Source organism: Poromitra crassiceps (assembly GCF_964638095.1).
Source record: "Poromitra crassiceps genome assembly, chromosome: 30".
NCBI classification, from domain to species: domain Eukaryota; kingdom Metazoa; phylum Chordata; class Actinopteri; order Beryciformes; family Melamphaidae; genus Poromitra; species Poromitra crassiceps.
Genome location: NC_139652.1, coordinates 1,830,898 through 1,844,781, shown reverse-complemented (window position 1 = coordinate 1,844,781; position 13,884 = coordinate 1,830,898). Strand labels below are relative to the sequence as shown.

Below are 13,884 nucleotides of genomic sequence, written 5' to 3'. Positions count from 1 at the left end.
TTTAATTTCTCCATGCACTTTAAACACAAGGTACATAATTGGTACACAATATATGTACAACAATTTATATATATGTACAACAACAACAACAACAACAACAACAACAACAACAACAACAACAACAACAACAACAAAAACAAAAACAAAAATCACCTCTGAGAGAAAACAATTCAGATCAGACTTTTTCTCACTTTCCGTAATAGACCCATACACACAAAAAGAATACATACTGTATAATCATCACCTGAAGTCTGTTAAAGTTATCATTTTGTCAGCCTACAGTCATTGCCTACTATTTGTACATGTTCACTCACAGGTCCTGCCGTCAGTGGAGATGCTGGTTTCGTAGCTGCCGCTCCAGGTGCTGACCTGCACAGTGTAGAGGCGGCCGGGGACTAGCCCGCTGAACACGCACTCGTTCTGGGTCTTGGCGACCGTCTGGTTCTGGTGGAAGATGTTGTTGTGTTTGATGACCACCTGGTAGAAGTCAAAGTCTCCGGCCGCGTGGCGCCAGTACACCCTCAGGTAGTCGTCCCGGGCGGCGTGCGTCGCCGTGGGGTTCTGGACCCTGGACGGCTCTGAAGGGGGGAGGAGGGAGGACAGTTTATATGTTCTGTCACATTTCTGTTAAGACGTCAGAAACATGCTTCATCGTAGCCTCCAGTTTAGGATGTTATCAACTCGAACGTCCCAAACTTAGGGTCGCGACCCTAAGTGGGGTCACCTGGAATTCAAATAGGGTCGCCTGAAATAAAATAAAAATAAAGAAAGAAAATAAAATATATTTTTTACACCACACACAATTTAATATTACCAAAGATGATTAGGGTCACTTGCGATTTTGTTTGTTTGTTTGTTTTTAGTTTAAAGTGATAATCTCTAAGATTTCAGTTTTGTTGTTTCAGTTTGCGTGACACCTATGGCGATGGCACTCTGGCCATCCAGCACTTGTCGTGCTCAAAGCATCAAAAAATGCATTTGAAAAACTCAACAGCAATGTCTCTTCCCAGAAATCGTGACCCAGTTTCATGTAGGAACCATTGTTATTTGACCGGTTCGGTGTTTATTATCTTGAGTAACTGAGTCATGATTTCTGGAAAGAGACATTGCTGTTGAGTTTTTCAAATGTATTTTTTGGACGCTTTTGACTCTGATGCACTTGGGTGTCGAATAAAGTCTATTGCATTATCCGTGTGCTCCAGTATACTTTAGGACCAAATCCCTGAAGTCTCTCCTAATAATGTACTTAGTTACTTTCCATATTTCTCCACTATCCACAAACCAACTTGATGTCTTCCCCTAGAAGCGCTGAGGCGTGCAGCCAACTCACGCGTGCGCTCCTGGACCACGGTGTGGTTTTGGTAGAGGCCGCTGCGGGAGGTGATGGAGATGTTGTAGAGGCGTCCGGACACCAGCGAGTTGAAGACGCACTCGGGGCTGGACTTGGAGACGGCGTGCGTGTGCACCGTCTTCTCCCGGTCTCGCAGCGTCACCAGGTACCCGTCGACGTCCCCGGGCGCCGGGCGCCACGACACGCTCAGGAAGTCCATACGACCGTTGTTACTGACCGTTACCTCGCCGACTGCAGCTGGGACTGAGAGTGAGGGAGAGGGAGAGAGAGACAGACAGAGAGAGAGAGATAGAGAGAAAGACACAGAGAGAGAAAGACAGAGGCAGAGAGCGAGAGAGAGGGAGAGAGAATATATGAAATGAGAATTTCATTTGAATTTGTTGACTTTGATTTGGCAATATGTACTTTTGCATTCCACGCCGATAAAGCACCTATAGAGCACGCATCAGAAACATAGTTTTCAGAAATCTCTGAAAGAGATGCTTTTTCAAGATCTACATGTAAGGGAGGGGGGCATTAAACTCTGTGTCCACTTTCCCTCAACCTGCCTCGTCTACTACTTCAGCTTGTGCTTTCCTACGTTTCCCAGAATGCCCTCTGACAACCTGCAAACTTGCTGCTTTCATCTGTGCGTTACACCATGCAGACAGAGAGAAAATACACCAAACTGCAAAATTCAGCAGTCATAAAGTTTTATAATGTTATATTATAATTGATGTAAATATTTTGGTTTATTTCTTCTTTTCTATACCACATTTTCCAGATTCCTAATCCTCTCTGGCATCTGACCCATGATGCATTGCGTTATATTTGTTTGATCATTTAGAAGACCCATGATGCATTGCGTTATATTTGTTTGATCATTTAGAAGACCCATCATGCATTGCGTTATATTGATGTTTGTTTGATCATTTAGAAGACCCATGATGCATTGCGTTATATTTGTTTGATCATTTAGAAGTCTTCGGTGCCGTCGCAAATATGCTCAAATATTTCCCAGTGGCAGTAAAGCCTTCTTGTTGGAATTCAACAATGCAGAGGGGAACCTCGTCCTCTTCCCCTCGCCTGGCAGGAAGTCTTTGATAGACGGACCTTGGCGCTTTTGTTGTTGTGTGGTCGACACTTCCTGAACATTCCAGGAAAGTTCTTGTTGCATCAGATAAGAGAGTCTTCAATAATATCCTCCAGTTAGTTTGACATGCAAACGGTCAGTCACCGACCAGAGGTGCAGAAGTGACACTCTATTGTGTTGTAGCGACAGACAGCCACACATTCCAGCATTTTGACATTGAATTGCTGTTTGTTTTTTTACTTCAAAATTGGAGTGAAATCACTACATGAAATGAAAGATGACTTGATGCACAGGGTCAACTTTGAGTTATTTAAAACTTTAAACTTGTGTTAGTTAAACTTATTGATTCAGAGAAAGTGAACATGCTATTTTCCAACAACAACAATGCTCTGCTTCACATTCACAAAGCGAAACCTACAGGCTTCTACTGTTGTTGGCTAATGAGCAGCTCCAGTGCTGCGGTTTAGTGCCTTGCTCAATGGCACCTCACTCTACTGTCTCTACTGTCACTCTACTGTCTCTACTGTCACTCTACTGTCTCTACTGTCACTCTACTGTCTCTACTGTCACTCTACTGTCACCTCACTCTACTGTCTCTACTGTCTCTACTGTCACTCTACTGGCACCTCACTCACTGTCTCTTTTCCAAGGAAGGAGCTATTTATTGGCTGCTCAAAAAGTCATCACGTCACACACTAATCTGCATATGAATAGATTTGCTAGTCATTCTTATCAGGGGGAGGGGCAACACTTTCTATGGGAAGGACCATGATTAGGTCGCTTTGCATTAGATAAGCAGTACATCAAGATCAGCTGTTTTGATTGGTCGGCAAATGTTTGTTTTTTTACAGTCCACACATGAAAGAAGTTCCCCATAGGGATCCATGTACAGGGAGTTGAACCCCTAACCTTAGTTGAACCCCACCCCAGGCCCACCTCATCATTAATTGTCATTTTTTTTACAGCAGCCATTTTGTGTCTAAAGGCCAGGAAGTAACACAGGTGCAAGCAAAACATCAATGAGGGTTTACAGCTTCCAATCCATTTAGCTGTTCCAATGCCGAGGCCCGCGTTAATGTTTTGGATGCACCTGTGTTACTTCCTGCCTTTGAGACACAAAATGGCTGCTGCGAAAAAAAAGTGATGTCTAACTGGACCCCAGCCGGCCTCTCTGTGTTACCGGTGCGTCCCTCAGCCACGCTCTGCCTGGAGGTGTGTCCGGCTCGTGCAGTGGTCAGCACCACTCTGTAGAGGGCGCCGGGCCGCAGGCCGGGGAAGCTCAGGCCCGTGGTGTCGGCCCCCACGCTCTGGTTCTTGATGACCACGCTGTCGTGGACCAGCAGCACGCGGTACGAGTCCAGCTCCCCCGCCGCACGCGCCCACTGCGCCTCCAGGCTGTCGGTGCTGCCGCCATTAGACACCCGCAGACTGGTCACCTGGGCTGGAGCTGAGAGGAGAGACAGAGACAGAGAGACATAGAGAAGGAGACAGAGAGAGAGAGAGAGAGAGAGAGAGAGAGAGAGAGACAGAGAGAGAGAGAGAGAGAGAGAGAGAGACAGAGAGAGACAGAGAGAGAGAGAGACTTAGGCTGCTTTCTCACTGGCGCCCCGGTACCGTTCCCGAGCACACTTGTCCCCAAATTGACCCCAATTTTGGAACGTTTGATGAGTGTGTAGAACGTTCCGTTCCGTTCCGTTCTGCGCCCAGCCGCGCAACAGGGAACCTGTTGGCGTGCCCGGGCACGGAACACTTGCGAATGTGAAAGCCAACCGTTCCAAACCACATAGACAACACACACGGGCAAGGATAAATTCTAGTTCTGTTTCCGAGCGCGGAAGAAATGTTGTAATGTGAAAGCTGACCAGCGGGGGAGAGGGGAGGGGGGGCAATCGTGCCCCGGTGTGGAACGGAACGGAACGGAACGGAACGGAACGGAACGGAACGGAACGGAACGGAACGGAACGGAACGGAACGGAACGAAAGCAATCGTTCCCAGTGAGAAAAGCAGCCTTAGAGAATGGCTGAGATGAGTAGGGGTTACTGGGACTGATTGACCATAGGGGTTCTTCTAACCTTCATGGAATGTTATGGACCCTATTTTATACAGTTCAAATAGCATGAAACGGGACCTTTAAATGGGCAAAACCAGACTTTCATCCTCTGTCTGCCCTGATCCAGCTCTGACCTTTCTTTCTGTCTCAATGGGTAAAGAATGACTCACTGGTCCATCCGGTCACAGAGGCTGAGCTGCTCAGGTTGCTGCTGTTGGTGGTGACGGTGACGGCGTACAGGCGTCCTGGGGTGAGGATGTTGAAGGTGCACTCTCTGGCCTCCCAAGGGAGCGTCTTCTCAGACAGCAGGGCGGCAGGCTGGCCGTGTCTGAGGACCACGCTGAAGCCTTCCCACTCGCCCACCGGGCGGTTCCACAGGACGCTCAGAGTGGTCTCATCGCTGTGACGGACGACCAGCTGCTGCACCGGCCGAGGGGCTGGGCGGGAGGGGGGGGGGAGTAGGGCACAGCGATGAGTATTGGTGCTTGCTAGCTTATGTTAGGTAACTTATCCAGGTTACTTAGCTAACGTTACGTAATGTTAACCTAAAACCACAAAGCACCTTTTGCAGCACAACATGACAGCAAACAGGAATCATAACAAATGCACCACAGACTTGATTGTATATCTTAAACCAGTGATTCCCAACCTGTGGGCCGCGGCCCCCTGGTGGGCCGCGAAGGTATTGCAAGTGGGCCGCCAAATCATTTCCAAAAAAGTATGATTTAAAAAAAAAAAAAAAACAAAAAAAAAAAAAATTTCAATTTTTTTTTTTGAAAGATTTTGAAAAATCATACTTGAAAAAGTATGATTTTTGTTTCTTTGATGTTATTGCTTTTGCTTGAATTGAAGTTTCATCTTTACATCATCTTTATATTGGGTTTGTGTTTATTTGTAACCCTATCGATTTAATGGGCTTTCTTCTGATATTTGGATTTTGTTTGGATCTGATATTGGATGTCAAATTGTTATGAGAATGCATTTTTCCATTGTTGAAGGATACCGTTATTTATTAATCATTTGTTAATTAGCCTGTTACAGACAGCCCCTTGCTTGTCATTTCTGACATCTGTGTGGTGCTGATGGACAGCTCCTTGAATGATTGGTGTGTGTGTGTGTGTGTGTGTGTGTGTGTGTGTGTGTGTGTGCATGTGTGTGTGTATGTGTGTGTGTGTGTGGACAGCTCCTTGAAAACTGTAATACTGAAGGTGTTGCAACATGTTACAGGTGCTGTGTTAGTGACTGTGGAGCTTCCAACATGTTTCTCCTGTATTCAGTTCAGTCCTTTATGTTCAATTTTCAATAAAAAAGTGCTCTGAGAACGCATTATATGGCCTTTGTATTTATGGGGTCGGAGGTGGGCCGCGAACATTTTTGAGAAATAAAAGTGGGCCCTGAGTTGGAAAAGGTTGGGAACCACTGTCTTAAACCAATTACATTTACTTGTACTAGCTAAAATGTACAATGTGAGTTTTTTGTTGTTGCGACGAGTGACTGTCAGGTCAGGTGTAACAGACTGTGACAGAGTGACTGTCAGGTCAGGTGTAACAGACTGTGACAGAGTGACTGTCAGGTCAGGTGTAACAGACTGTGACAGAGTGACCGTCAGGTCAGGTGTGACTGTCAGGTCAGGTGTAACAGACTGTGACAGAGTGACTGTCAGGTCAGGTGTAACAGACTGTGACAGGCAGCTGCACTGTAAATTAACAAGACTGGCGCTGTCGCTTCTCCTGTCCATACAACCAATCAGAAATCAGGACAACTTGAAATGGTTGCAGTGAAATGGTACAGCAGTGGTTCTCAAATGGGGGTCCGGGGACCCCCAGGGGTCCGTGGCACTTTGCAAGGGGGTCCGGGAAAAGTTTTCAGGAAAATAAAAAATAAAAACTTTTTTTGTGTGTGCAAAAGCTTCATAGTTCAACAAAAATATTGTATGCTTTAAATCTAAAATGATTCATGGATTACATTCTAATCTAACATATCTATCAAATTAAAAGTCAAGCACATTACCGCGGAAACAATTCAGCTTAGCCCAAAATCACAAATCAGAATGAGGGGGTCCCTGGTATATTTTCTATCTTGTAAGGGGTCCTTAGCTGAAAAACATTTGAGAACCTCTGCCTACAGCAAGAGACTACAGGGGCCAATATGGAACCTAACACAATGTGATTGGTGAATTGGGCAGAGGTCAAATGTGGGTAAAGCCTCGACTCAGACTCACCCAGTCGTCCCTGGCAGTGCGCTGTGTTACCCAGAGGGCCGCTGTGCACCGTGACCTCTGCCCTATAGAGGCGGCCAGGTACCAGGCCGAGGCCGAGGCCGGGGAACGCGTGCTGCCTGACCCGTTTGCCCACAGTCTGGTTCACCAGCGCCAACGAGCCGTTCCACAGCACGACACTGTAGCTCTCCCACTCGCCTCTGGGGGGCGACCACGTCATCGTCAACGCTCCGTCACCGAGGGCCGACAGGGAGAGCCGGGACACAACGTCAGGAACTGGAGAGACGGGCCAGTTGCACAGAAAACATTGAAACAGATGTAGGATACATCATACTCAATATGATGTAGGATACATCATACTCAATATGATGTGATGTAGGACACATCATACTCAATATGATGTAGGACACATCCTACTCAATGTAGCACACATCATACTCAATGTAGGACACATTATACTCAATATGATGTAGGACACATCATACTCAATATGATGTAGGATACATCATACTCAATATGATGTAGGACACATCATACTCAATGTAGGACACATCATACTCAATGTAGGACACATTATACTCAATATGATGTAGGACACATCATACTCAATATGATGTAGGATACATCATACTCAATATGATGTAGGACACATCATACTCAATGTAGGACACATCATACTCAATGTAGGACACATTATACTCAATATGATGTAGGACACATCATACTCAATATGATGTAGGATACATCATACTCAATATGATGTAGGACACATCATACTCAATGTAGGACACATTATACTCAATATGATGTAGGACACATCATACTCAATATGATGTAGGACACATCCTACTCAATGTAGCACACATCATACTCAATGTAGGACACATTATACTCAATATGATGTAGGACACATCATACTCAATATGATGTAGGACACATCCTACTCAATGTAGCACACATCATACTCAATGTAGGACACATTATACTCAATATGATGTAGGACACATCATACTCAATGTAGGACACATCATACTCAATGTAGGACACATTATACTCAATATGATGTAGGACACATCATACTCAATATGATGTAGGATACATCATACTCAATATGATGTAGGACACATCATACTCAATGTAGGACACATTATACTCAATGTAGGACACATTATACTCAATATGATGTAGGATACATCATACTCAATATGATGTAGGACACATCATACTCAATGTAGGACACATCATACTCAATGTAGGACACATCATACTCAATATGATGTAGGATACATCATACTCAATATGATGTAGGACACATCATACTCAATGTAGGACACATTATACTCAATATGATGTAGGACACATCATACTCAATATGATGTAGGACACATCATACTCAATGTAGGACACATTATACTCAATATGATGTAGGACACATCATACTCAATATGATGTAGGATACATCATACTCAATGTAGGACACATCATACTCAATGTAGGACACATCATACTCAATGTAGGACACATCATACTCAATATGATGTAGGACACATCATACTCAATAGAAAAGTATTATCAACTAATCACTAGATCATATCAACTAGAAAAGTATTGATAGTGATATCGATAAAGATTGTTAAGCAGTCTCGAAAGTGGTATCAATATCAATAAAAAGTAATTATCCACATCCCTAACTTTGACTACAACTACTAGTACTGCTCTTACTAGTAATACAAATACTAGCACTACTAATACCAACTATAACTATTACTCCAACAACTAGTACTGCTAATGCTGTGAGCAGGCAGTGAGTGACCCCACCTGTCCTCCCACTGCCCCGGGCCTCTGTGCTTCGCCCCGCGGCCTCGGTCCTGACAGCCAGCTGGTAGCTGTGGCCGGGCGTCAGGCCCTGGAACAGCACCTGGGTGGTGTTGGGGGCCAGCCGGCGGGGGGGGAGGCCGAGGGCGGGTCCCCCCGAGGCCGACAGGGTCACCAGGTAGGAGTCCACGCCCCCACCGGGCAACACCCAGGACGCCCGCAGAGTCTCCAAGCTGCCGTTGTTCTCCAGCCTCAGATCTGACACTGCTGCTGGGGCTGAGGGGGGGCGGGGTTAAAGAGGCATTTTTTTAGATTAATCGTCAATGAAAAATAATCGTTAGTTGCAGCTCTAAAGTATTGATCACATTGTTTTTTTTTTATCTAACTAGCACCAATCTGTTTTACATGAATAGAGGGATATTTATTACACAGCAAAACTGACAAGACTCATTTCATATTGGATCCAGACTCAGGCTTTAGTTTCGGATTTCTTTAGTCAAATGATTTTAGTGCACTGGCAGATAATCTGACCGGTTTCAACAAATGTGACTTTTTGCATGTATCAAGTGAAAGTTATTGAAACCAGCAGGACGTCCTGCTCGATTTCATGAAAGAAGCTGAAAGATAAAATCCCTTGACAACTTGCCTTTTATTTTTTACAGTACATTTATATTTGCGGTCTGGTCTCATGAAATTTTGGGACATGAGCATAAACTCTGAAACTCTGCAGATTACCTGTGATCATGAAAGGATTATGTGTATATGAGGCTGGAAGGCTCTCTCGCGGGGAGAGAGAGGGGAGGAGGCTGGGGGTTCAGGGGGAAGAGGCAAAGCGCGAGGAAAAGCTATATGAACGTTGAGGAAGTGTCGCTCCTCCACACGGCTGTATTTGACATATTGGAAGGATGTATTGGAAGAAACTGCTCAGAAAGAAAGTGCAGAAGTGAATGAACAGGTGAGCTACCTGTTAGTCTCGGCTCCCAGACGTTTGGTGAGCTGCGCCACCAAACGTCTGGGAATTTCACTGTCAGAAACTGTCTGTCAGAGCCCGGCGAGAACGGCCGGCAGCAGACACGCCTACATTTATTATTAGAATTTTATTTCGTAGCGGCAATGCAATGCATAGTTCCAATATAGAGCAAGACACCGATGTGCTGCAAAGAGAGTTTATACCTGTTGTTTATTTTACAATAATGTTTCCTACCCGGAAGTGGTCCGCTTGCTACTGTGAGTCATCAGTAGGCTCTGTAACGTTAGCCTCGGGAGTCGGGCTTATCGCTGGGGGAAAGACCTCTAGCCGCCGGGGCCGGATGAAACACGTCCTATTAACAGGTTATGTTTGTTTCTAAGTGATCAATATGTTTCTCCGCAAACGCGACAGCACCGGTTCTGCATGAGCGTCACTGCTCCCAGAAAGCAGGCCCGCCCACAACACTCATGATTGGTTCTCCGATGCAAGGCTTCCAACAGCGCCACCTAACGTTATGCAAAGATTTAAATAGTAATATTCTCAGTCTTACAGGAGTGAAACGGATTAAGACTGAGGGCTGAGTCTAGCTACCTGTAGCAGCTTGTGTGGACACTGAGCTCTGCAGGCCCACAGCCTCTGACACCACAGTCAGGGTGTAGCGCGTCCCGGGCCGCAGGCCGCCCAGCGTGGCCGTGCTCAGGGTGTTGTTTAGGGTGGCGTTCCTCAGCAGAACCCCCTCCTGGTCCCGCAGCAGAACCCTGAACAGCTCTGTCCTGCCCGGCCCGGCCTTCCAGGACACACTGAGACTGCCCGAGGAGGAGGGCGCCACCTGGAGGCCGCTGACGGGGGAGGGAGCTGAGGGGAGAAAGAGAAATTCAAGATGAGTTCTGGATTAAAGGAATAGCCTACACACCAGAGGTGTTGGGGTGACTGGCTGTTGGTCAATTTAGGTAGTCAGAGATTAAAACATAGACACTCAAATCATCCATGTGTCCCCAGTAGATCATCTGCACTGGAGCTCCATGCTAACTCTTTAGCACGGAGCTCCAGCTCCATGCTAAAGAGTTAGCACGTAGCTCCATGCTAAAGAGTTAGCACAGAGCTCCATGCTAAAGAGTTAGCACGGAGCTCCATGCTAAAGAGTTAGCATGGAGCTCCGTGCTAACTCTTCAGCTCCGTGCTAACTCTTTAGCATGGAGCTCCGAGCTCCGTGCTAACTCTTTAGCATGGAGCTCCATGCTAACTCTTTAGCATGGAGCCCCGTGCTAACTTTATCTCCGTGCTAACTCTTTAGCTCCGTGCTAACTCTTTAGCATGGAGCTCCGAGCTCCGTGCTAACTCTTTAGCATGGAGCTCCGTGCTAACTCTTTAGCATTCTGTGCTAACTCTTTATCTCCATGCTAACTCTTTAGCATGGAGCTCCGTGCGAACTCCTTAGCATCACTGTGTTGAGGGATTGTAGGTGACTAGCATTAAAACACTCACTCACTCTTGTAACAGCTCTTAAAGCGTAAGGCTGGTGTTTTTTAATGCATTGTTTATCGTGCGTGTGTCGTGTGCATGCATTGGTGCATTGTGACAATATAAAGATGGGGTTTGTCTGTCCTCTACCTTTGTCCTGTACCTTTAAAAATCCTATGAAAATAACAATCAGCAATGATTTTGTTTTACTAACAAAAGCAATCCTTCCTTAGTAATGACTAAAAACACAAATGTGTTACTGTACTTGATTAATTGGCCACTCAGTTGACATAATCCGACCCCCCTTCCTTTCCCCAGTGTGTAATAGAACCTATAAGGCAGGAAGTAAACTAAGCCGGGAACGCCTCCAATGAATGTGGGGTCACATGACTCAAGAGGTACGTGAACATGCATGTAAACATGATGTGGATGTGACAGGTATCACTCTGCTTCCTGTGTCCATGAGACAGGTATCACTCTGCTTCCTGTGTCCATGCAGACAAACATGATTCACCTGGAAACTTGTATTCACTCAAGGGGATGATGTCACATAATAGGTATTCTCGCTGGCCAGCCTCCCCTCCCTTCTGTGAGAGCAGTCTGGCGGCGCTGGTCACCATTATGGATTTGCGATGGGCGTTGCTTAGCGGCAGTGCCCTTGGAAAATAGTTTCCAACAATCCAACTTTCCATTTTCAGCGGAAGCCGCTCTGACTGACATGGTCGGAGCCAATGACAGAGCTTGTAATAAGGGGGGAGCAAAGATACGGCAGCGACTGAAACGCCAGAACTGAAAGCCAGACTCCTCTCACGGAAGTATAATAGGCAAACCCAGTGTGTAATAGCAGTGTGTGTTAGTGTTAATTTTTTTGATTTAGTCTTAGTCCTGTGTCAAATGTCCTTGTTCGTTTTTGTCATATTTACGCAACCTCACCTTTTTTTTATTTAGTGAAGTTTTAGCCGACTAAAAGTCTGAGTATTTTAGTCTCATCTGAAGAAAACCGTAACTGTTGTTTCTTTAGAATTTCCAAACTCATTGGAAAGATCTATGAATCTGTTATTATGGAATGGTATTAAGGTTTGAACGTGCAATACAGACACACATTTAACTGTTTCACTTTGTCTTCTTCTCCTCTTCTAATTGGATCTCTTCCCAATTCGTCCCTCTCTAACATTTCAGTGTAGTTTTTATTTGTTGATGAAAATGTCAATAGGTTTCCTCATATTCTTTGTCATCACAACACAACAAAAATGAAGTGTGGACTGATGCTCATATTCAGCTATTTCTTCTTGTGTTCTTAACTGGTATGGCTGACTTAAAGCAACTGCAATCAGATTTGTTTAAAGTCTCTAACCTGGCACTATGACATGTGACCTCTGTCAAATACACCAGCAAAACATCTGGCACTATGACATGTGACCTCTGTCAAATACACCAGCAAAACATCTGGCACTATGACATGTGACCTCTGTCAAATACACCAGCAAAACATCTGGCACTATGACATGTGACCTCTGTCAAATACACCAGCAAAACATCTGGCACTATGACATGTCACCTCTGTCAAATACACCAGCAAAACATCTGGCACTATGACATGTCACCTCTGTCAAATACACCAGCAAAACATCTGGCACTATGACATGTGACCTCTGTCAAATACACCAGCAAAACATCTGGCACTATGACATGTGACCTCTGTCAAATACACCAGCAAAACATCTGGCACTATGACATGTGACCTCTGTCAAATACACCAGCAAAACATCTGGCACTATGACATGTGACCTCTGTCAAATACACCAGTAAAACATCTGGCACTATGACATGTGACCTCTGTCAAATACACCAGCAAAACATCTGGCACTATGACATGTGACCTCTGTCAAATACACCAGCAAAACATCTGGCACTATGACATGTGACCTCTGTCAAATACACCAGCAAAACATCTGGCACTATGACATGTCACCTCTGTCAAATACACCAGCAAAACATCTGGCACTATGACATGTGACCTCTGTCAAATACACCAGCAAAACATCTGGCACTATGACATGTGACCTCTGTCAAATACACCAGCAAAACATCTGGCACTATGACATGTGACGTCTCTCAAATACACCAGCAAAACATCTGGCACTATGACATGTGACCTCTGTCAAATACACCAGCAAAACATCTGGCACTATGACATGTGACCTCTGTCAAATACACCAGCAAAACATCTGGCACTATGACATGTGACCTCTGTCAAATACACCAGCAAAACATCTGGCACTATGACCTGTGACCTCTGTCAAATACACCAGCAAAACATCTGGCACTATGACCTGTGACGTCTCTCAAATACACCAGCAAAACATCTGGCACTATGACATGTGACCTCTGTCAAATACACCAGCAAAACATCTGGCACTATGACATGTGACCTCTGTCAAATACACCAGCAAAACATCTGGCACTATGACATGTGACCTCTGTCAAATACACCAGCAAAACATCTGGCACTATGGCATGTGACCTCTGTCAAATACTCCAGCAAAACATCTGGCACTATGACATGTGACCTCTGTCAAATACACCAGCAAAACATCTGGCACTATGACATGTCACCTCTGTCAAATACACCAGCAAAACATCTGGCACTATGACATGTGACCTCTGTCAAATACACCAGCAAAACATCTGGCACTATGACATGTGACCTCTGTCAAATACACCAGCAAAACATCTGGCACTATGACATGTGACCTCTGTCAAATACACCAGCAAAACATCTGGCACTATGGCATGTGACCTCTGTCAAATACTCCAGCAAAACATCTGGCACTATGACATGTGACCTCTGTCAAATACACCAGCAAAACATCTGGCACTATGACATGTGACCTCTGTCAAATACACCAGCAAAACATCTGGCACTATGACATGTGACGTCTCTCA

The 13,884-nt window shown here is 45.2% G+C and overlaps 1 protein-coding gene across 1 annotated transcript in view; it reads right to left on the bottom strand.

Annotated features, from left to right (window-relative positions):
* The window catches only part of ptprbl (protein tyrosine phosphatase receptor type B, like), a 53,118-nt gene that overhangs the window by 38,639 nt on the left and 595 nt on the right, over positions 1–13,884 (bottom strand). The window contains exons 2-8 of the mRNA XM_083663246.1: positions 10,069–10,332; positions 8,511–8,783; positions 6,696–6,968; positions 4,645–4,911; positions 3,604–3,870; positions 1,331–1,594; positions 315–578 (exon numbers count right to left, since the gene is read on the bottom strand). Coding sequence (XP_083519372.1) covers positions 315–578; positions 1,331–1,594; positions 3,604–3,870; positions 4,645–4,911; positions 6,696–6,968; positions 8,511–8,783; positions 10,069–10,332 — 1,872 coding nt within the window. The remainder of the gene's footprint in view (positions 1–314; positions 579–1,330; positions 1,595–3,603; positions 3,871–4,644; positions 4,912–6,695; positions 6,969–8,510; positions 8,784–10,068; positions 10,333–13,884) is intronic.